Here is a 22,735-nt window from a genome sequence, read left to right as displayed (position 1 = left end):
CTTTGTTGGTCACGGTCGTCGTCGTCCTCATCGAAGGCTTGTATCCGACTTGTGAAGCAGCTATCGCACCGCGCCAGCGCGCTAAAGGATGATGAATGGATTGCAATCCCCACTCTCTCTCTCTCTTCGCCTTGTCCAAATGCGCCACTGTTGCACACACTGCCTGGTGTTCGCTCCAACATCTGCTCTTCTGCGTCTCGCGGATGGCAATGAGGCAGTGGCTTGATAACGCGGTTTTTAAAGTAAAAACGTGAATGCATTCGGACGCAACGCCACGTGGACAGACGCAGTTCGCCGTCTGTTTCCGCCTCATTTGCATGCCACCTCGACGGAGCCGTGACGAGACAGCGTCAAACCAACCACCCACAAACACCCAGAGGCACACAAGTCAGAGTATTTGGCGGGCTGCTATAAATATCCACATGACAAGCCACTTCGTTGAGCAATCATTTGTGGCCAGGTCGCTTCTGCAAAATAGCTTTACAGCTGAGTGAGCCTTGCCTGGTAAAATAAAAAGTTTAGTTTCGTTAGATACATATGCATTCATTTCAAGGGTCGATTGGCTAATGGCAGTGGCGGATGATCCTCATAGCAAAAGTAGCTACACATGTAGTCGCTACACATGTAGTAGCTACACATGTAGTAGCTACACATGTAGTAGCTACACATGTAGTAGCTACACATGTAGTAGCTACACATGTAGTAGCTACACATGTAGTAGCTACACATGTAGTAGCTACACATGCACTTTCAAGGGCCCCACGCTAAATGCTTTCAAGCTATCAATTCCGGTTCAGTGATTCTGCACTTGCTCTATTACTATAATACTATACCGCCTTCAACTTTTATGAACGACTGGGTGTTTAAGGTTAACGATTTGTCGTATTATCTGGCTGTATAGCAAATAAAATAAAATACTTAATTTACAATGCAAGTTAAACATTTGTGTTTTAATATTTATGTTTTTATCTATTTAAGGCCCCTTTATAACAAATGCTACAGGCCCCGCACTAGCTTAATCTGGCACTGGCTAATGGCCACGCACAAATGAAACGTGCATTACCTTAGAACATTCACACATCTCGATCAAGCATTACTTTAGAACATTCACACATCTCGATCAAGCGGACAAGTCACTGCCGCCGTCGGTGTGGATATTAAGGCATCTATCGGTAGACTTGTTTAGTAAAATAATGATGGGCAATAAACGACGGCACTGAACGCGAAAGTTTCTTTCCGTGGTGATGTGGCGGTGGAGGGCGGTGTAAGTTCCCCTGGCTGCTTCACCTGGATTTGAATCGAGGGCTTCCGCAGATGTCTGAGGCCCACGCTGTCAAGCTCGGGGAGCCCGGGGTTGGCGGGGTTGGCCGCAGTCCAGTCGCGCGCGACGTTTCTGCTGCGGCTTGGCGTGACGACACTTCTCCCAAAACGGGTTAAACGATGATTCATCTGCACCGCGAGGTGGCCCCTTTAAAGGCAATAAACAGCCGCACGGCATCGTGAGCCTGTGGCGCTCAGAGCAGCAGCAGCAGGGCTTGGGGCGCTTCCAGGTGTCCCTTGCAAGTGGAGTTGTCATCTCCGAGGCACAACAAAGACCCAGGGCATGATAGACTGCGTTTGGAACATCCCACAGACTCACAATACCGGAGGTAGGGTCAGCTCCATGTGAATGCATTGCCTTGAGCCGTTTATTGCTACGCAACTGACAATAATCCTATTCCTATTTAAATGACAGTTGGGCCCAGGAAAGTATCATTAAGTGGATGATGATAATTATATTTTGGTTTATCTCATGGAAACAGTTCTACCCATAATGCCATGTGTCAGCAACCTTTAATACCAATTACTGCATTCGGTATTGTATTGACTATTGGAATGTATTATCTGTTTCTCAGTAGCCACTAATTGTAAAACTATTTATATGCCCATTATAAAACTGTTCACCGGGAAACATTTATAAAACATAATTTTTAACAAACCCCACGGTTGTAAAGTGTGGTGTGTGACTCTTCTCTCGGTGGCCTCGCTAGTTTATTGTTGTGCTATTTGTGCTCGTTGCGGGAGGTTTGTTATCTCATTGACACCTTATCTGGTCATAAACAACTGCAACCAGAATAATCAAACGACTTATAAACATGATCTTAGCCTCCTCCTGGCTGGCTGCTGGCTGGGTTCCTCTGCATCCCAACAATAACTTTGGGGGTGCCACGGTGCCTAGGAGATGTTAACTACCTCACCTGGTATGAAGAAGGTCGTGGGTTCGAACCCGAACCTGACGCCTGCTGTGTATCTGGAGTTTGCATGTCTCTCTCTCTCATCATCATCACGGTGGCTAGGAGATGTTAACTCTCTCGCCTGGTATACAGGAGGTCGTGGGTTTGAGCCCGACCCTGACGCCTGCTGTATATCTGGAGTTTGTGTGCTTCTCTCTTCCCGCGGTCACGTGGATTTTCTCCGGGTCTCCAGTTTTCCCCTCCCCATTTAGAATCAACATCACGCGTTTAGTATTTGGCTACTTTATATTTACACGTGATAACCCCACATCGTTGAGCTATCATTTGTGGCCAAGTCCCTTCTGAAAAAGAGCTATATATCTCAGTGGGCCTTAGCTGGTAAAATAAAGTAGAAACGATGTTGTTAGTGGCTGTGGGTCGTTGCCAAGGACACTGGCTGGGGCACTGGCTAAATTGTAATATCCGTGCTACAAATAAGCATTGTTTTCAACTAGGCTGAAACGACGGAAAGAAGTTCGGTAGACGCATAATAAGATAGCGACACTTAAAAGGTGGGAGTTGTGAAAAGAGAAGACAGACAAGGCTCATTTTAAATTGGTCTAACTTTTCGTGATTATTTTTGCGACTATTCTTTCAATCCTAAGGAATATATATATTTTAAACTTCACAATACATATCATCTCGGCATGTTCTTAGGTAAAAATCAGTGTGCTCCGAGTAGATGAGGGTTGTGAGAAAAGCATGAAACAGACAGCGGTCTCATTTTCCGCTGCAGAGCTACGCATTGTCTACTTGTACAACAACAATAATACTAAAACCCATTATCTTCAAAATCAGTTGTATATCTTGTACAATTCATCCTGATCAAAGCGTGTGGAATTTTTGAATTCGTTCTTTACAAAGGTTGTTTTTTTAAAGATGTCCTGCCCTGGACCGGTCTTTTTAATTCCAGCTAAAACAATGACAACGATACTTTCTTGGCTCGAGATTCAGATATGACAATTTTTTCAGTTTTCAACAGAATGCAATTAAGCACAGGAAATGTTAAGCGTGAGAATTCAGCAGTTTGTCTGTATCATAGTCCACCTTTGTTCGGCTGTGAGCGTTCATAGTCGCCCACTTTCCACCCACGCGGCCTCCGTCGACCACGAAGGCAATCCAACAGGATGCGAGGAGTAAATGTACACACAGCATGTTGAACTTCTTTCGCACCCTACATAGCCAACCGTGCTATTCGGAGGTGCGGGAGGGAGAGGAAACAACAACTACATCTGCTGGGAACATTCACGACCATCCTGTTGTTATTATTATTATATTCGTGGTTCTTTCGGTAAAGTCCACCACCTACACATTCCACAAGGACTAATCCCATATCTGCATTTGTCATCAATATGCTGAATTCCTCTGTTGATATGTAAACTCCTTTGTCGAGGCGCTCTCCTTCTCCGACCAAGCTTAAAAATACGCTGCCAAGCTGAGCAGTGTTTCATTAGGACGCTGTCTTCCCGACAGCCCTGTTCTTCACCTGAGGACGGCTGCTTGCGTTGTGGCCGAAACGTCGTGAGAATTTTATCTTATTATGTTTTATTTGTATTATTTCTCTTCTACGTGACTTTACCGAAAGAACCAAGAATATGAATCCATGCAGTCACGAAAGCTTTAAATCGAAATGTATCATCCTGTTAACATTCACACTCCAAAGCCGCGTGCGTTTGCCCTGTAGGTCTGGAGGCAGAGCGGCTGCCAATGAGTGCGACGCGGGGCGAATGAGTCCCGCACAGAGTCGGTGTCGCGCTCTGCGAGGCCGCTCTCCCCGGGGGTAGCCGCGGCGAGCGCTGATGCTGCTGCTGCTGCTGCTCCCTTGGCTCCGTCGCGACGTTTCGCTTCCCACGTTGGAGGCATCTCCAGGCAAGTGTGGGGTGCAGCCAATGCCTGTGTCAGTCCTGGTGACTCGCAAGAATGTGTGATGTAGTGAGAATAACTATCATTTACACACAGCCCAAACTCGAAACAACCGCACTGTGCCACCACATTCCTGAGCTAAGAGATTGCGAGAGAGGGAAGCGACTCGGTTACGACTTTAGCGCCGCCTGCTTCGCCTCTGCTGGTGCCAGGGCCCGATGTTAACTCCCTCGCCTGGTCTACAGGAGGTCGTGGTAGATGTTGACTACCTCGCCTGGTCTACAGGAGGTCGTGGGTTCGATCCCGAACTGCTGCTGTATATTTGGAGTTTGCGTGTCTCTCTCTCTCCCCGTGGCCGCGTGGGTTTGTGTCGGGGTCCTCCGGGTTTCCCCCTCCACGTTTAGAGTATTTATTTGGCTGCTATAAATGTCCACATGATGATAAGGCACTTCGTTAAGCTATAATTTGTGGCCAGGTCGCTTCTGAAAAATAGCTGTACAGGTCAGTGGGCCTTACCCAAACGAGTTCATAGTTTAGTTGTAGCAGAGTGGCGACCACGTTCGCCTAGAAACAAGCCGAGCAAGAAGCTTCAGCCCCCAAGTACAGTACAGTACACGGTACACTATACAGAACACGAATCCACCACGCCGTCTCAAAATTAAATCCCAATTAGCATAACACGCCAATTACAGAAATATAAAGTGTCTCTTCAAACTTCTGTTTTTATCTCGCACAGGCGGAACTGTGGCCCAGCGGGAGGGCGTTCGCCGGCCTCACGATTCGAATCCAGCGGGCCGCCCTGGTTACTACTGCGGTGGTGCAGTGGCCACGGTAAACACGAGGTGCCGTCTGCTGCACGGTAGATGTTAGAGAGGCCCTGGCGTCATTCGCAAGAGCTCGGCCAGGGTCCAAAATGGGCAACTTTGAAACTGAAACTCAGTTGACTCCATTTGGATTATACACAAAGCGCCCCAGGTCACTCCTGCAAACGAGGCCATCCTGGTCTCTTGAGATCACCTAGTTAAATGAAATAAACTCCAATATCTCGCGACGTGATTCCTCTTGTCTACATCGCTGTCATTTCACAACATTTGTGTCTCAAGTTTCCCTCATTTCTCATCTTACTTCCTCTCTATCCTTGATCTCAACTTCCACCTCATCTCCAAAAAAACTTATTTTATTGGGCACTGAACTGCGAAGACATCATAGGGAGGCACATTTTACGCGCATAAATTGTTACTTATATTCGCCACAATGACGATAATGATGTTGTGCCATGTATTGCAGTTTATAGTTTCACAACTCGGACCCGCATACCACAGAGAAGGCATTTGCCTAGCAACGACTGACAGTTCGCCATTGCTTGTTCGAGGCAGCTCCCGAGACCGTGAACGTCAACTCCGACACAGGCTGCTTGTGTTGAACCAATGCTGCCGGCGTAGACATCAGTCACTCCCAGAGGGCCGTGCAGGTAATGGGACGCGCGGAACACACACGGACACAGGTATGGGGAGTGTGGTGCGTCTTGCGCGTTGCTTATTATTCCCCTGGCTGAAGTACGGGGACCTCATCATCATCACCGCCGCCGCCGAGTCGTCGTTGCCTGTGGCCACGTGTGTGGCCACGCTCGTCACAGCCACTGTGACGAGGCGTGCGGGTCCCGTGGCTCCTCGCCGGGGGGGGACCCCCCCCACCCCCTGCCCCAGGGACCCCCCCGCCCCAGGGACCCCCCCGCGTCACCACCACCCCGCAGAGCTCTCGCGAGACGCGTCAAGCGGCAGCTGTGGATGGCAGAGCAGCTGGGCGGCAACCCAAATCTCCCTCGGCCTGGCGACAAGGCGCATTGTCTGCGTGTGTCTGTGTGTGCGTGTGTCTGTGTGTGCGTGTGTCTGTGTGTGTCTGTGTGTGTGCGTGTGTCTGTGTGTGTGTGTGCGTGTGTCTGTGTGTGTCTGTGCACATCGCAACGGACCGGGCGACCCGAGTTCGATTCCCGCTCACGGCCACCGACACCGGTGACGATTGTCTGAACCGGTCCTGGGCCTCCCCTAGGTCGACTCCGCCTCAAATGAGCACCTGGTGGGGTGTATCCCTACTGGGGAGACAAAGGGCAGCCTTTGTCTCAGTTCTCTTCATAGCCCCCCTCTCCTCTTCCCCACCAATGTGCGTGCTGCTGTTGGGGTTCCTTCTCCCCCCGCCCCAACCCCCCCTACCGCTCTTTACACGCCAGCGGCCCCCTTCTTGGACGCTTCCTCTGGGCGTCGTCTCTTGTCCTCTGCGTGACCCCCACACCCAGCCCTGACCGTGTCCCCGCACGAACTCGAGACACTTGCAAGGCATCGTTATTATGTCACCCGATCTCTACATGCACCACCTTTTGTTGACATACTGTGTGGAAAAATATATCCTTGAATCGAATCGCGTCTCCCAAAATCAAGACAATTCATGAAATCGCCACGGAGGGTGGCAATTGTGAAAGAGTGCTAACATTGGCAATGTTCAGCATTTTCACTTTGAATGTCCATCACTGGGTGTGCGGGGGGGGGGCACGCGAGCATGTTCCTTGTGCGACCGCCGTACGCGCCGTGTTTGAGCGCAACGCGTCAAGGTGACGTCACACGCCATCGGTCTCTCTTTCAGCGACGTGAAATCATAAGCGGTCAGAACGATGATGATGGTGGTGGTGATGCCGCGTTCACACATTCAGCACGAAATGCCGCGCGCTTCATTCCTCGTGGGCACGCTACCACCGCAGCCAGCCCATAAACAATGGACTCATGAGACCGTGCATCAACGCTTCTGCCAATTGAATGATTCCGCTGCCTTGCAATGGTGCTGGTGCTGCGATCACGTCTGGCCGTGCAACTTTACATTTTTTTTAGCGAATTACTTTTTGTGCAGTTTATTTTTGAAAGCATCATTATTTTGCAATAGGCACGTACGGTAGCAAATCTGTCGACGCGTCGGGGCAACCTAGCAAGGGCTTCAGCATGAAAGATCGACTGCAGCCAAAGGCAGACGAGGTCAGGGCACTGCGCTCGCACTGCCGAGATCGCGGCTTGGAAAGCGGCCTGCGACGAGCATCCAACTCAAGCGCCACATCGATCGCACGCGCACAAAAGCATCGTCACGATTCGAGACAAGTTTTTTCTTCTTCTAATTTCTGTTTTCCTCGTTTGTAGTCTCGTTCATCACTTGTTCTGCCTTGTACTCCAGTAGCCTGATGGGTATTCTAGTAATTTAGTCGATTGCTGCATTTTATATATACACAAAAAACAAAGCTACACCTTATAGCCTGGACAGACTGGTGGGGCAAGTGCTGTTAGCGAGCCCCTATCAAGGCCGGCATGGTACACGAGGGGGTGGGCGGCCAGAACCATGCCCGGCCGCCTTTGTCTCCCCAGTGGTAATGTTTTTACACACCACACCAGGTACTCATTTGAGGCAAGTCGACCTAGGGGAGGCCCAGGACCGGTTCAGATAATCGTCACCGGTGTCGGCTGTGAGCAGAAATCGAACCCGGGTCGCCGGGTTTGTAGTGCAGCGCTAACCGCGACACGACCGCTCCCCACACGCACGCACACACCACCCACACACCACCCACACACCACCCACACACCACCCACACACCACCCACACACCACCCACACACCACCCACACACCACCCACACACCACCCACACACCACCCACACCACCCACACCACCCACACCACCCACACACACACACCACCCACACCACCCACACAGGTATACCATAGGCCGGTTGGAGCAGGGGCAATTCAGACAGCCGAGAAACCACGAATGTCCCACACCAGCATCACAGGGAGCCATCGTTGACGTAGCTGCAGGCAAGAGGCTATGGGGGGGAGGGGGGCGGTGGTGCAGTGAATAGTGCAATGCACTTTAACGCTCCAAAGTCCGCAAACAGTGCGACTATCGGCCATGGGAAACGTTTGTAGCAAATGGTATCTGGGCGTTGCCCATTCACCATCCTGCACTGACCAAGTTCGTGAAGCATGGTCAAAGCCCCCTCCATCACTGAAATGTCACAGGAAGGGCTTCAACCAGAAAAGGGTCTGAAAAGTGTCCATGAAAGGTGCCGTCCAATAGCAAATTATTAAGTCGACAGCAGTTTAAACTGGGATTTAAAATTCGGCACCATTTTGATTATAGACTTTTTTGTAAACCGAAAAAGTAACCTTGAGCAGCATGGAAGAAAATAATTCTAAACTCGCACACACGAGAAGTTGGAGCAAATCTAGAATTCTCCGAAATCTCAGTGCCACCATGTGTGTCGCCAAAGCCACAGTGGGCGTGCGAAGGAGATTAGAGAGGAACGAGGATCGTCAGATAAAATCTTCATCCTCCCAAGTGTGTGTCTAGTTTGAGCTAGCTCAAACTGTTATGTTTAATAATGGAATACATCTTCATGGACACACTGTATTAGAGATTGTAGCCGTAATACGCGAGCGCAAATTCCTACAAGCGATCACGAGTCTGCACAGCGCGTGAGATAACAGCGTTTATTTTCTTCCTTGTCTGTCTTCATATCGGTACAACAAGTATGACAAATATGGCAACCACTACAGCTGTATGGCTTGTTGGTACAGAACACATGAAGCACATTTTGGGAATACAAAAACGTCCTTCATTACACGTTTCGGTAAGTGCCGCAAAGAGAACAGAAACAAAACTTCACGGAAAAAACCCAAGTCAAAGGTCGACTAGAGCGAGCATGCTACTTCAAAGCACTGCTGTAGATTAGTGTCTTACCAAAAATGTAGTGGCTTTGAAAAAAAGATAAAGAGTCCAAGTACCATTCTTGCGGTGTACTGAGCAACATACAGCTGACTGGTTTCAGGTTTGAGCAATTATCCGAATGTCAGAAATGTTAAGAGCCTGTTTCACACTTGGGTGACGTGCGATGCGCCGTGCCGCTATAAACCGTGAACCGGACGTCGCTGCGTGTTCTTTTAGTCCCTCGTCACGTCGTAAGAACAGATCGCGAGCACGGGTAAAACCCAAGGAAGCAGACGCGATTAGAAAAGGTATTGCCGTGACGATTTGCAACATGCGCTATGGGCCAGCATTTGCTGTTCATTAAGGGAGCAGTCGTTCCATCCTTTGGCCAACGGACTTCGACGTTCGGTTTCACGCGAGCGTTCGGCAGCGTTCACAGGTGGCGATGACTAAGCGACTGCCAGGCATTCCTAAAATGTCATCGTCAAGGGCCATCTCCGTCACGTTTTACCCAAGTGTGAGCCAGGCGTAACAAGATCATCGCAGCATTACAATGCCAGTCACAGAAGCGTCACACCGAGGGGATTTCTTGCCAAGCGACCGTTGACGGACGGCAGCGTTTCAAACCACAACCAGGATGACATCCTTTTATTCCAAGCCAGAGTTTGAATTTGTTTAGATTCCAGTAAACTAACACAAGGAAGCGAGGTTCTGCTGGCCGTCTTTAACTTGATGGGGGTGGGGGATTCTAAACAAATCCTTCACGTCAAAAGCCCTTGCAAGTCCCTGCACTACATCACCTGCGCGGAGGAGCAACGTTGAAAGGTAAAATCTGACCATCTAGCACCGTCAAAGGTTTATAAATGTGTACAGATAGTGTTTTGTTTCGTTCAAGCTCAAAGAGAAAACTTTCCAAATCCTAGCAGCGTTCGGACAAAATTTCAAACCAAAAGAAAATCAATCACGCGGCCAAACACAACAGCCATCCAATTGCATCGCCCTGGATGCGAGCTTTCCTCCGCGCTTGGAATGTCAACTCTGGCTTAGGCAAAAGTGGCTTCTCCCCTGCTCCCCTAAAACTAAAAAGTCAATTGTACTTACTGCTCTGTGCACGATTACTGCAAGAAAATACAACGGTGTGCATGCAAACTAATCCAAACTAAAAAAGGAAAATACTCGTAGTGTACTCAATGTTTACGTTCGTGACGCTAAGTGTTGCTTCCTTCATTTGCGGGTACGTAACTCTCCGACAGTGTAATCATTTCGCTATGTAGTCTGCACCAAGAATTCATGTCATTCACATTTCTGCGGCATTGATGCGCGGGGAGAAAAGCCTTTTAGAGTAATGGGGGGTGGGGGGGGGCATGGCGATACCTCACTGTTGCCTGCATTATTTATGAGGACTTTTTTTTTAAGTACATCAGAAGCAAACGGGGACTTACAAGGAGGGGCAGGGCAGTGTAGGGCTTAAGTTGTACGGCAAGGATACTGCACCAAAGACAGACTTGGCTGGATGGGAATTACAATTTAAAAGTCCTCCTGCAACGAAGTTGCCACCTGGGTGAAGCTACGCATGTGGGGGGGGGGGGCAGGGGTTTGTTTGGGAGAAGGGGATTGTGGGTCGGATGGGGGTGGGCGATGGGGGGGGGGGCTGTGAAAATGCCTTAAGGGCTGTGCCCACGGAGAACAAAACCGCGTGAATGCATGGCACACGCCAACACACCCCGACAGATTCTTCTAGCAAAGGTTTCTGAGCAACGCTGCATTGCGCGACGCACGAGTTTCTTTCCTCCCTCCCTCTCTTTCTCTCTCTCTCCATGAACTGAAAAGCTAAGGGTTCAACCACACAAGCCAATCTGTGTAACACCAACAACTGTTGCCATAGCAGCAACTGTTAAGTCATTTTAAATCTATGTTATAAAACACTGCCCTAAATCAGCATTTGCAATCAGTATGATAAGTGTGGTGGGCGTGATAGCTTATGCTCGACTGTCGCTACAAATCATGTTAGATATGATGTTCTTTGGAGGGTGATCGTTTCAACTACAGAATCAATAACACTAAGTAGGGTGTCGCAGGGAAGGGGGGGGGTAGATGAGTTGGGAGGGATGAATTAGGTTAGCAGTTTGTAGGCAAAAAGAGAAATCTATGAAAAACAAGATGTCCCATCTCTAAAGCTATCACTGATCGGAACAAAAAACCTTATTAGCCATGCAAGTAAATTATTAACTACAGTACAGAGTTTCTGAAACCCACAATAGCTTATCAGGGGTCTTACCCACTGGACTTGCCTTTAGAAAGGAGTCGGCTTTGTTTGAAAAAGGATGGAGAGGCAAAACAAATGCCAAATTGTGTGCATAGTTGTACAACTATTCATGCTTTTTTTTTTAATTGGACTGCTTTAGAATCTGTGCGGACTATGACCCAGGTGGTTATGAACGGGGCACGAGATGCGAGACACGAGCTGGGGCGCACCTCCTCCTCGCGCCGCCAAGTCATCGCCAAAGTCGACCCATGGACAACGCACTTGTCTCTACGCCGGCGAGCGACGCAAGCCAACACCGCACGGCCTCCCACGAAGGCACCAAGGGATCAAGGCCTGCCTCCTAGGCCACCGCAGACGTCGCTCAGCACGTCGACGCGTCCCCCAAGCTGGGGCGGGGGGGCTGGTGTGCAGCCGTGGGCAACAGGTGGTGACTTGGCTCAACTCGGATCGAGCGTCGCGTTTTAAACCAGTAAATGGAGCGAGGATGGGCGCAGAGGAGAAAACAAATAAAATCACTGTTATGCATCAACTCTGGAGACCAAGTTTCTGAATTTATATCCGAAACCGGATCCGGCAGGAAACTACGGGGCCCTAAAGCGATTGCGGCACCACGAGGGTGCGCAAGGGGGATAGGCGGAGGGTGGGGGGGAGGGACGCGGTTGATGCAAACTGCCCGCCAGTGTGTGGAGCAGCAGCTGCTCGGGAACTAAACACGCCGCTACCTGCGACCGCTCGCAAGGGCGTTTTCGTTTCCGAGGGAACGTGATGACGGTTACCACGACGACCAGAAGAGATGAGCAAGGAGGTCCACGTGGCGGGGGTGGGGGAGCGGAGGAAGCGAGCGGGGGAGCGGAGGAAGCGAGCGGAGTGCGGAGGGAGGGAGCGGAGTGCGGGGTCGGCAGAGAGAAAGAACGGTGCCGTGAGGAGGGGAAGGCAGCGGGGAAAAAGCAGGAATGACGTGCGCGCTTGCGTTATTGTGGTGGTTTGGGGGTCGTGGGCGTCGGGCAGGAGGGCTGGGGTCTCTAGCAATCAGTAGCCGCTTTTTCTCAGGTAATCCCCCATCTCGAACACCTTCTTGTTGATGACGCCACCGTGGACGCCCTCTTTGGCCTCCACGATCACCAACGCTGCGGGCGATACACAAACGGTGGCGGGGGGGGTTCAGAGGACACCGAGGAGGAGGAATATGGCTCGCCGCTTTAAAACGAGCTGGGCAAGTGGTTCTTGAGACCGCGACAACGTCCCAACGGCAACGTTTTATGCGGTGGCTGGACGGCTCCGAACGCCGATTTCGGAGACTCTCAGAGCGGGGTTTTAAGCGTCATGAACGCAGGTTCTCAATCGTAGTTAGTCAAGGGTCTCGGCCATAGTCACCGATGACTTCTATAAAATCCATCATATTCGGGTTTTCACTCACAATGGAAACATTCCAGATCGAAAGAATTCAAACTTTTGGTTTGACTGTCATGTAATAAACATCTCTCCATTGCAGACCGTTTAAGGAGAGTACAGCGCACCCAGCGTGGACAAGAGGTCAACGGGAGGTCATCTCAGAAGTAGTTCTGGGGTATCTCATTCCGCAGGCAACATGCATGGTGGTATGGGGCTGGTCTGCAAGTGGTCAAAATTAACAAGTTCTCTCATGACAAGACACTGAAGGCACAGTTGGAATAAAACTGAGAAAAATAACAAAAGTAAAAATAATTATTGCAAAATATCACTTAGCCAAAAGGTATAAACTATAAATGACCATTTTTTATTTTACCAGCTAAGAACCAATGAGCTGTGTAGCTCTTTTTCAGCAGCGTCATGGCCACAGTATTGCGCAACAAAGTGGCTTACCATGTGGAAACTTATATTCGTGAAATAATCTAAAACGCACGTCGATTCTAAATGTGGATACAGGAGGACGTGGGATCAAACCCACGTCCTCCTGTATGCCTGGCAGTGAACGTCTTGACACCGCGCCACCCCTTGTACAAAGGCACGCAAGCCCCTTATCTTGCTTTCAAAGGTCACCTGTGGACGCTAATGTAACCGTGCATGCATCTGGTGAATTGGTTCTCACAGGAGGCGTTGTTGGCATGCGTTAGGATTAACGGCTAGGATTCTTTTTTAGATGCCTTCAGAAATCAATAGCCACTGCCCATGGAGCTTCGGCAGACCCGTTCCTTAAAATGTTCCGATAGTTTTAGCGCACGAGTGTGTGGTTCTTTTTATGGGTTTGGCAGCAAGGCAAGTCAAACATGCCACTTCTAAAAACGACGATTTATTTCAGAGGTTGTAGCACTGTACTGTAAATACATTGATTAAAAGCATGCAGAAAAAAATGTACACTTGCTATGCAAGACCCTATGAAACAGGACTCCTAGTGGTGGGCAGCAGAGGGCAGTCCAGCAAAATACATTGTTGTACAGTACTTCCATGCGCACATTATTTACCACCACTTTTATCAACCCACACTTAAGCATTGTGAAGTAGGGTCAAAGAACAGCCTACAACCCACAGGGGCATGGGGGAGGCCCACATCCAGCAGTGGATTGACAAGCCCGCCGTACGTGTTGCACAATATTTAAAGACTCAACCCGCTCAATTAAACTTACACAGGCCAATTAGGCGAGCGGCACGTTATACAAACATACTAGCCAATTATACCCTCGGACTCAAGACTCGTGGGGTCTGGTGGACCTGTGGGGGGGGGGTGTCAATGCAGCAGCAGCAGCAGTCAACTTCTCTGCAAACCAAAAAAGACAAAAGAGTCTCTTTTTTTTCCTGCAACAAAAAAATCCAATTTAAAGCGGATTCTGCCACACAAACCACCCCCACCCACCCCTTCCTGCCACGCAGCAGCCTTCAGGAAACCGATCGCGCTCATCCCACGGGAGGCGTGATGGACGGTGCGGCGGAGAGAAACCTGCTGTGGGCACACTCACTTTGGTTGGACTTTGAGACGGCGATGTTGTAAGTGGGACCACCGGACTGGTTCTTGGTCCGGATGTCCATCGTCCACTCGGTTTCCACAAAGAGGTTATCTCGAATCACCGAGCACTTCTGTCCCGCCAGCGTGATGCCGTTGGTGAAGAGCGAGGAACGGTCCTTGGTCAGCAACATGTCAATTTCGGCCGGCTGCAAGCGACACCACCCCACCAGTGTCAGGATTTAATGAAACAGGATGAAAGCATCTTTGTCACTTTTTCCAATTACATTTGGAAGGGAATTCGATCGGAAAGTAAGCGATCATCTCTCACTTGCCATGGTAAACTAAGACTTTTCGGAAGTTCACATTGAAAGGCTTTACTCCGAATTGTATCCCGATTGTTCATCTCGTGGTGTAACCTGCAATAGCACAATCAACGTTGTGCTTTCACAGAGCAAGGCACTGTTATGTGTGCGAGCAGCCCATCCACGGAAGAGATATCAGAGCAGCTTCGGAGACTCTCTCTCGCGGCAATCTTGATACGTGCGCTAGGGGTGCACTTTCCCACACGTGCTGTTGCAGACATGGTGGGTCAATGGTTTTTAGACATTTTTCATTTTTAAAAGCTGGAATTAACCAAATTCAGTCAAGGAAACAAATTAAGTGAGGTTTTTTGCGCAGTCACTGACGACCGGGCTGAGATGATCAACCTCGCCAAGACCGATTGGAACCCAGCATTGTAGTAGCGCTGGCTCCATGGCGACCCCTCCCCCTCCCCAAGCCATTTACCCACCGCTACAACATAAAGCCTTCACAAGGGGCAGGGGGCGACTCAAAAGAGTGAACATGAGAGACAGTAAAAATATCCCCCCCTCCCCCAACTACAAATAAATTAATTGCTACAAATGAGGGTTACAATTATATATTTTCCTGTCCTTATTGTGCAACACGAGGCACACACAACGGTAAATTATCTACAGAATCTTGATTTGATTCAAGTATATTTTGTGCAAGTCTATGTTAATTGAGGAAATAATTACATCCTCGTAAGCACGCAACCAATCACAAAGCAGGTCGTCCTTACTGAACACGTCTTCTCTATCTCGTGATGCATGAAACACATTTCAGGGCCCGGTGGTGGAGGTCTACCATCCACCAACTTGGATGGAAGCGAAGGTGGTGGGGATCACACAGAAGTTAAGCAATCATTCTCAACCAACTAATTAGAGCATGGCAAATTAGGTGCCTGGAGGAGGAAGTCTATCGAGGAGGTTGCTTTAAAATGTGCAGGGTTTAGTTTGCGTGGTTTTTGATGGTTGACATTGGTTACTTCACACACAAAAAATGTTCACTAAAAGATCTTCTGCAGGAAGACATCATTACCACCGTTCCACTATATACCTGCAAAAAGAAATATCACGGACTGACAGGGTAAGCGGCTTAAAAGTGCAGAATTAGTCGTGGTAGGAAAGCATTGTAGATGTTATCAGGAAGAGGCAGTTGGGAAGGGTGGGGACTGTGTGCAGGGTAGAGGGCAGGTTACAGAGACAGGCATCCGAGTGGCACCCAGAGGTTGGTGACCAAAAGGAAGAACCCAAAGGTCTCCTCTTACAATCTTATCACGATAACGACTAAGTGCAGACCTTGGGGGGTCAATTGTCAAGCTTGTAACTGCTGTGGAATCTAGCAGAAAGAATCCATTTGCGAGGTGTGGTAACAAGAACATCGGCCACAATCACCTCTCGATTCGACGCGACTATAAACACAGTCGGGTTTCTGCGGTGGCGCATTTCACGAGGCGCGTGACGGACGACAATGTCAGGCGCCAGCTGTCGAGGTCAGGCGGCAGGTCAGGTTTGTTGCAGGGCTGACAAAATCATTCTACGTGGGGAGGCCACCGGTACGATGAGTGCGCACCTGCTAAATCGCCGTAGCCGCTGTACGAGAAGCCGGCGGTCGCCCCCTTACGTGGACACCTCTAAGAGCATGCCGCGCTGCGCTGCGGGCCACGTGGGGTTGACAGCTGTGGGTCCCTGGCCAGGAGGGCTTGCCGAGGTATCGCGTATCACGGGAGGATATCGATTTTCAACGAAAGACGATTAGCGCGATATCAGTTTTGCATAACTTGGTAACGGTATCAGTTTATCAGATCATATTCATGCTTCGGCTGTACTTCCAGGAGATATGAAGATTACCACAGAGTTATTGGACTGAAATTCACCCAACATAGCCCAAAGTATTTTAATCATTCTAACTGTACAAGCTTAGTGCACATTGCCAGGTACATGATATAAAATAATCTAATTAATTATGAAAACGATGGTTAATAAATTTCAGGCATTATTTACTCCAGGAAACATTTTGCAAAGCACTGATTTAATAGATAATAGCTACATAGAGCTATCATTATCTAAAAACTATTGTCAGATATTTTTTATATGGGAGTCATGATATACATAACAGCAATATTTAGCAAAGCAGTTAAGATGATCGTGGACTTCATATTGTCAGATATACATCTCTGTGTGGCCGTATTTACAGCACATCAGCTGCCCAGTGAATACAATTAATCTGAGGCACGTTTGACGATGCATTGATTAAATTAAGATTTTTACAGCAACGTAACAAGCACAAAAAAATCATAATAAATTATAATTTTAAACGTATGCAAATCACAAGCAAAATGGTAGGCCAATTTTTCTATTTACATTAAGGCTCAAAACTCTACAAATTAACCAGAAAAAAATACTATCCAAAAATAATGTAATCTTGAATAGAACCACAACTGCCTACCCTAATCATGCTGTTGTTCAAGTTCTGCGTCTTCTACTACAGTCTGTTTTCACATTCAGACTCCAGTGGTCATCTTGTGCAGAACATTCTGTGGAAGCGGTGGGAGCGTCACATTCTCGTCGTAGTCCTCAGTTGACCCACGCAACGGACAGGTACGGCCCAACTTCAGGATGAGGGTCTTCCCACGCAGTGCGGATCATGGTTGACGAGTGTGGGTTGGTCAAAGTGGAGAGGCGGGGACGTGAGTCCGTAGTACAGCACAAAAGACTTCACTGCAGTCTCGTAGCCTACTATAGCAACCTGTTGTGCATTGTGGTCACCCAGAACAAGCACGAGCCAGGCTCGAGTGTGCTCAACATGCAACATCTTAAATGGGATTTGGTGCATTTCTGGTGATTTGGTCATAGGCTATCCACAAATGATGTGACTAAGATGAATTTGTCCCCACTTTAGAGTGAATCATCTTGTTATCAGTGTTAAAATGCACTTTTTTCAGTCATACCCAGAGCAGTTATGCATAAATAATATAACCAACAATCGCCAGGAAAAACCTCTGACTCATCGTTAGTAACTCGCTCGTCAGGATTAAAAAAAACCTCCCCCCTCTTTCTCTCCCTCGCTCTCTTTCCCCACTCTCCCTCCCCAGCCCAAGGGCAATCCTTATACGTGGGCCGCGTCGCTCTTTACCCAGCGATGACCCCTCGGCTCCCAGGCACCAGGAGCACGCGTGGCAGGCGCGGCCATGGCACGGAGGACGAGTGGGTTGGGGTAGGCGACGGGAGAAAGGGATGGAGGTTGGGAGGACCGGGATATGACGCCACAAGGCGATGTCGCGCAGACGCCTCGAGCGTTCAAACTCGCTCCCAGCACCCCCTCACCCCAATCTCAGTACACTCGGCACATCTCCACAACCACATCATTACCAAAGACAAGGAACCCCTCCTAATGGCGATGTTTACACATCGCCCCAGGTACTCATTTGAGGCCAAGTCGACCTAGGAGAGGCACAGGACCAGTTCAGATGATCGTCACTGGTGTTGGCGGTGAGCGGGAAACGAGCCGCTACAACTACCGCTCCCCACTATAAATAACCAACACCACCTCCAACAAAGACATCACCACCACGAACACATCCTCTCCACCACCCCCCATCAGCATCACGAGTTTTCTATATACTACACGTGGACGATAGTGCAAACGCCTCGCACATACAAATCTGTGTCGCTGTGTACTGTACAGTGAAAGGTACGACCAGTCGACTAGTGAATGGGGCGGTGTTAAGATTTCTTTCATTAATGAAATGCACGTGTCGAGAGCCCGTTGTCAAGCCTCAGCTGTGTCATCATACTTCACCCCGCCGGTCAATGCGGGTTGACGGCTCAGGGTGCATGTCAGTACAGTACAACTATGGACACTTTCTTTGGACTGCCCATACTTAACCCTCGCAGCGATGAAATTACACCATGGTACTGTTATACAGCACTCAACCTTGAAAGGTTATGGGTGGTAAAATACAAGTGTACGTTTTACCATGTAAAGATACAGCAGTTAAGGGTCATCAGCCTTTTGGCCTTTGGCCCAATATTTTTCAGCAGAGAAACTGGATGGCTTTCGACTTGAGTGAGCCTCAGCAGTCGTGTGGCCTGCTATGTACTCATTTAGACAGTGGTGACAGCTATTTGGCCCATGGCTAAGGCTCAGATGCTAAGCAGCGTCAAGCCTGGACAGTGCTTCAATGGGTGACCACCATGTCCCACAACACGCTTGCTATTGGCCATGAGAACACGAGTTGGGCAGCAGAGCAGTACTGAAAGATTCCTCGCTGCAGTCTACCCCTATGATGCCGCCTGCCACAATCACGGTGGCGAGGATGTCAACTCCCTCCACTGTGGGTTAGATCCCGACCCCGACGCCTGCTGCTCTATGTTTGGAGTTTGCGTGTCGCTCTCCCCGTGGTAGGGAGGATTTTTCTTCGGGTCCTCCTCCGGTTTTTCCCTCCACATTTAGAATGAACGTCACGCGTTTAGCCGCGATACATTTCCACAAGACACTACACGTCGAGCTGTGTGTGGCCAGGTCGCTTCTGAACGAGCGACATAGCTCGGTGGGTCTTACCTGGGCAAAGAAAAATAATTTATAGTTTAAAAACTAGCTGAGAGTTTTAGTTTACAACCAACCCGTACTGACCAGCGCGGTCACGGCTAAAACCCCCAGGGCACAGGGCGGCCTGGCAACATGGGCTATCCCATGCACATACATACACCATTCTAAGACATCGTATACAATGACATGAATAATAATGCAAGTACAGTGCACGCCTTGTCATCAACCCGCCACAAGTCGTCGCGCATTGTCACAGCGGTGGCAGCAGCACGCCGAGACCGACTGCACCACTGCATTCATGGAGGGTGGCGTGGAGGGGGGCGGTGACGACGGGCATTGCTACATTCGTCCACGTGCCTTGGTTATACACTGTATGTACTGTATACATACTGTATATATACTGTATACACGCAGCGTCGAGATGGGTACGGCCGACGTAAACCCCCGCGTCGGATAACTTGACCATACTTCACCGCGCTGGTCAGAGCGAGTTGAAGCTGGGCAACACAGGGCGCTGGACCGTAGCGGTACGGTACAACAACGTATGATTGTGCTTCACGGCTCTCTGCCGACAACGTAGCCCAGCAGTCGGCTAAAAGACATCTTTTATGCATGGGGGGGGGGGGAGGTCGTCTGCCTATTGAAGCGCCTTCCAGGCCAAGCCACGCTTTGCATCACAGAATTGGCGCGAGCCGGGCGACTTTAGTCACAGGAATTAGTCGAGTGTCTTTAAGAGTTTTCTTGCAAAATCACCCCCGTGCATTGTTACATTGTTTAAAATTACGTCGTTTTAAAAATGACCCTATCACCCGCAAATTAAAAAAAATAACGACAAAACGTCTCGTGCGATTAGAAGCTCACAAACCCTACTTACTTAAACACCTCGTGTGTACTGTGCGCGAAGAAGTGTATGGCCATGCGGTTCAGGATACGCTATGTAACCGTACAGTGCATTCCAATCAATCCTGCCATTGTGGCTCTCTTTCAAACGGGGTTTTAAGAAAACCGGGCTCCCCTGGTAAATTCTGCACACTCACGCAGTTCCGTTACAGGCCACACTATCATCATCAGCAGCATCATCATCATGAGCAACAGCGGACACAGAATAAGCGAGCAAGGCATGTTAAAGTAAAATGTGAATGTGTCATCGACTCGATGGATTAAACGTCTTTGTTGCAATGCACAAGGCGGACAAGCAAGCGGATGCCTGGGCCCCATCCCGGTGTGCCAAATTAAAAACCCTAGCTCGCTCGGCCTTACGATTTAACTATCGATTATGACCAAGTATAACCGATGTAGACAAATGAAGAATACGTTTCAATAAAATAAAAACCACTTTACGTTGTATTATCCTTGAAATGCAAGCGTTGTCAAATGTCCAATGCAGTGTTGTGTAGCCGTACACATCGTATTAATGCATGACATTCTAAACCCACGAGGTGGAAATTAAGAAAACGGAGAGATTAGTGTCGATGAAATATGATATTCAAATATTGGACCAGAGCGAGGCAATTGCAGGTGATAGAGTGAATGGGACGCATGACCAAAATAAAATGTACTGTAAAATTGCTAAAATTATAGATAACTCAATGGAATTTACAATTGGAAACACTCTTCAAAGTCTAAATGCTGTATGAACAAGTAACCATTTCTAGCCATTACAGCATTTAAAATGCGCAAATGGAGAATGGAGCTCAAGTAATAAGAGTGCATAGAAGCACACACACACACTTGTTAAAATGAAACGAAGTGAAATAAGCCAAGGATATTATAAAAAGCCAACATCATATCAGAAGGTGAAGCTGTTAAACGCCACCACGGGTCTTCACGCCCCGTGCAGTGATCGGCGATGGGAGGTGGAGGATTGGGGGGTGGAGGATGTGAGGTGGAGGATGTGGAGGGGGGGGGGATGGGGGATGGGGGGGTCGCAACGTCTTGGACACCCGAGATGGAGGGGAAGAATGAGGCCGAATCGGAGGGAACCAGAGCAAAGGTCCAAGATTGACGTTCGAGATGATGTGGAAGGGGAATAATAGTTGATGTGGAAAGTCGAAGAGACGCACAGAGGGCGACCCCCCCCTCCCAACACACGAACGCAGCTCATTTTCCTTGCACCGATTGTAATGAGGCGAGGGGGAAGATTCCAAAGCGGAAACTGAAAAGGTGGAGCCGAGATGGAAGATGGGATGACGAAAAGAGAAAAAGTTGAACATTCAGGACACATGTGGTAGAGAAGAAAATACATAATCAAAGTAAGAATGGGTGATTGAGAAGAATCAAAGACTCTTGCTGATGATGCTGGCGAAGTAGGAGATGCCCCTGATGATGAAGATGGGAGACGAATGGATTAAGATGCTGGTGCTGACGACGAGAGGCCGTGGTGGTGATGAGATGGAGACGTAGATGATCGATGTTTCTACTGCCACTGCTATTGCTGACGATCATCACGCTCCAGGCCGTGGTCTCTCCCTCGCACCGTGATCAGGGTGGAGAGGAGGGCGATTTTTCCCGGCTGCCGATGGCGTTAGTGAAGCTACGTTTGCTGATGATTCTACTCCGAATGCTGATCGTCATTAACATAACCACACGACCCCCCCCCCCGTCATCGCACCGAGATGCATGACGAGTAAAAAGAATGACTTTACTACGGCAAACATCGAGCATCAATCATCATCACGACGCCCACACTCATGGACCCCCCAATCTCCCCCCGCGTTGTCCGCACCGAGATGCTGGCGAAGGGTCCCGGCGTGGAGGCCCAGACGCTCCGGGTCTGACACCCCACGATCGTCGCGTTCTGGCACGTCTTGTCGGCCATCAGGTTGTCGATGTAGGGCTGCCACGCCGACATTCTTGTACCGCTTCGCTCGCTCGCCTTCTTGCTCGCTCTGCGGGGCTCAAGGAGCTCGCGATACAAAAATCCCCGATCCGCCGACCTGCCCGATACCCTCAACCGGAGGCAGCTTTACAATGTATCTCTCGCTCTCCCCCCGCCACACACACCTCGCTCTCTCTCTCGCTCAAACAAAAATTATTTTCACGAATGAAGCTCTCGCTTCGCCCGCCACCACCACCCAGCAGCAGCAGCGCGCTCGACTCCGCCGCCGTCAAAGCGAGCAGGGCAAGTCGCCAACACCGGCGGGCGCAGCTTCCCTTAGCGCGTTAACGAGCGGGCGGCTGCGAGTTAAAGGAAGCGAAGCGGCGTCACGAACAGAGTCACTGACAGAGTCACTGACGAAGGCGGCGCCGTCCGCAGCGAACACAAAAACCGCGATGGTGCCGCTGGGCCCGAGTCCGCGGCTTTTATGATGACCGGAAGCGGCGCCAGCAAGACGCGCGCCCGTTGGTGGAGAGCGCGCGAAGCAGCTCAGCCAATCGGTGGCGGCCTTACTGCCCCCCCCCCACCACCGCCCATTTCCGGTCTCTCGTGCCGGCCACAGAAGCCAAGCGGGTCCCAGCCTGGCCACGCGTGTCCCAGCCTGGCCAAGCGGGTCTCAGCCTGTCCAAGCGGGTCTCAGCCTGGCCAAGCGGGACCCAGCCTGGCCAGGCGGGTCTCAGCCTGGCCAGGCGGGTCCCAGCCTGGCCACGCGGGTCTCAGCGGGTCCCAGCCTGGCCAAGCGGGTCTCAGCGGGTCCCAGCCTGGCCAAGCGGGTCTCAGCCTGGCCAAGCGAGTCCCAGCCTGGCCAAGCGGGTCCCAGCCTGGCCAAGCGGGTCTCAGCCTGGCCACGCGGGTCCCAGCCTGGCCAAGCGGGACCCAGCCTGGCCAAGCGGGTCTCAGCCT

General features: G+C 49.9%; 1 protein-coding gene across 1 annotated transcript; it reads right to left on the bottom strand.

The window, feature by feature from the left end:
- Nucleotides 1-8,644: 8,644 nt before the first annotated feature.
- On the bottom strand, nucleotides 8,645-22,269 carry LOC144946970 (profilin-2-like). Its single transcript, XM_078876042.1, has 3 exons — nucleotides 21,680-22,269; nucleotides 14,075-14,267; nucleotides 8,645-12,268 (listed from the first exon to the last, which is right to left on the bottom strand). The coding sequence occupies exons 1-3, from the start codon at nucleotides 21,803-21,805 to the stop codon at nucleotides 12,171-12,173; spliced, it is 417 nt and encodes a 138-aa protein (XP_078732168.1). The 5' UTR covers nucleotides 21,806-22,269; the 3' UTR covers nucleotides 8,645-12,170.
- Nucleotides 22,270-22,735: the final 466 nt, after the last annotated feature.

The sequence above is a fragment of the Lampetra fluviatilis genome, chromosome 43 (genome assembly GCF_964198595.1).
Source record: "Lampetra fluviatilis chromosome 43, kcLamFluv1.1, whole genome shotgun sequence".
In the NCBI taxonomy this organism is placed as follows: Eukaryota; Metazoa; Chordata; class Hyperoartia; order Petromyzontiformes; family Petromyzontidae; genus Lampetra; species Lampetra fluviatilis.
The sequence above is the reverse complement of the archived record's forward strand: the minus strand, read 5'-3'. Positions and strand labels throughout refer to the sequence as shown.

Coding starts and splice junctions, on each gene's coding strand:
- LOC144946970 (XM_078876042.1), bottom strand. CDS start 21,805: ATGTCGGCGTGGCAGCCCTACATCGACAACCTGATGGCCGACAAGACG. Junction 14,268..21,679: donor GACCCTTCGCCAGCATCTCG/GTGCGGACAACG, acceptor TGTCGCTTGCAG/CCGGCCGAAATTGACATGTT. Junction 12,269..14,074: donor CGTCTCAAAGTCCAACCAAA/GTGAGTGTGCCC, acceptor TATCGCCCGCAG/CGTTGGTGATCGTGGAGGCC.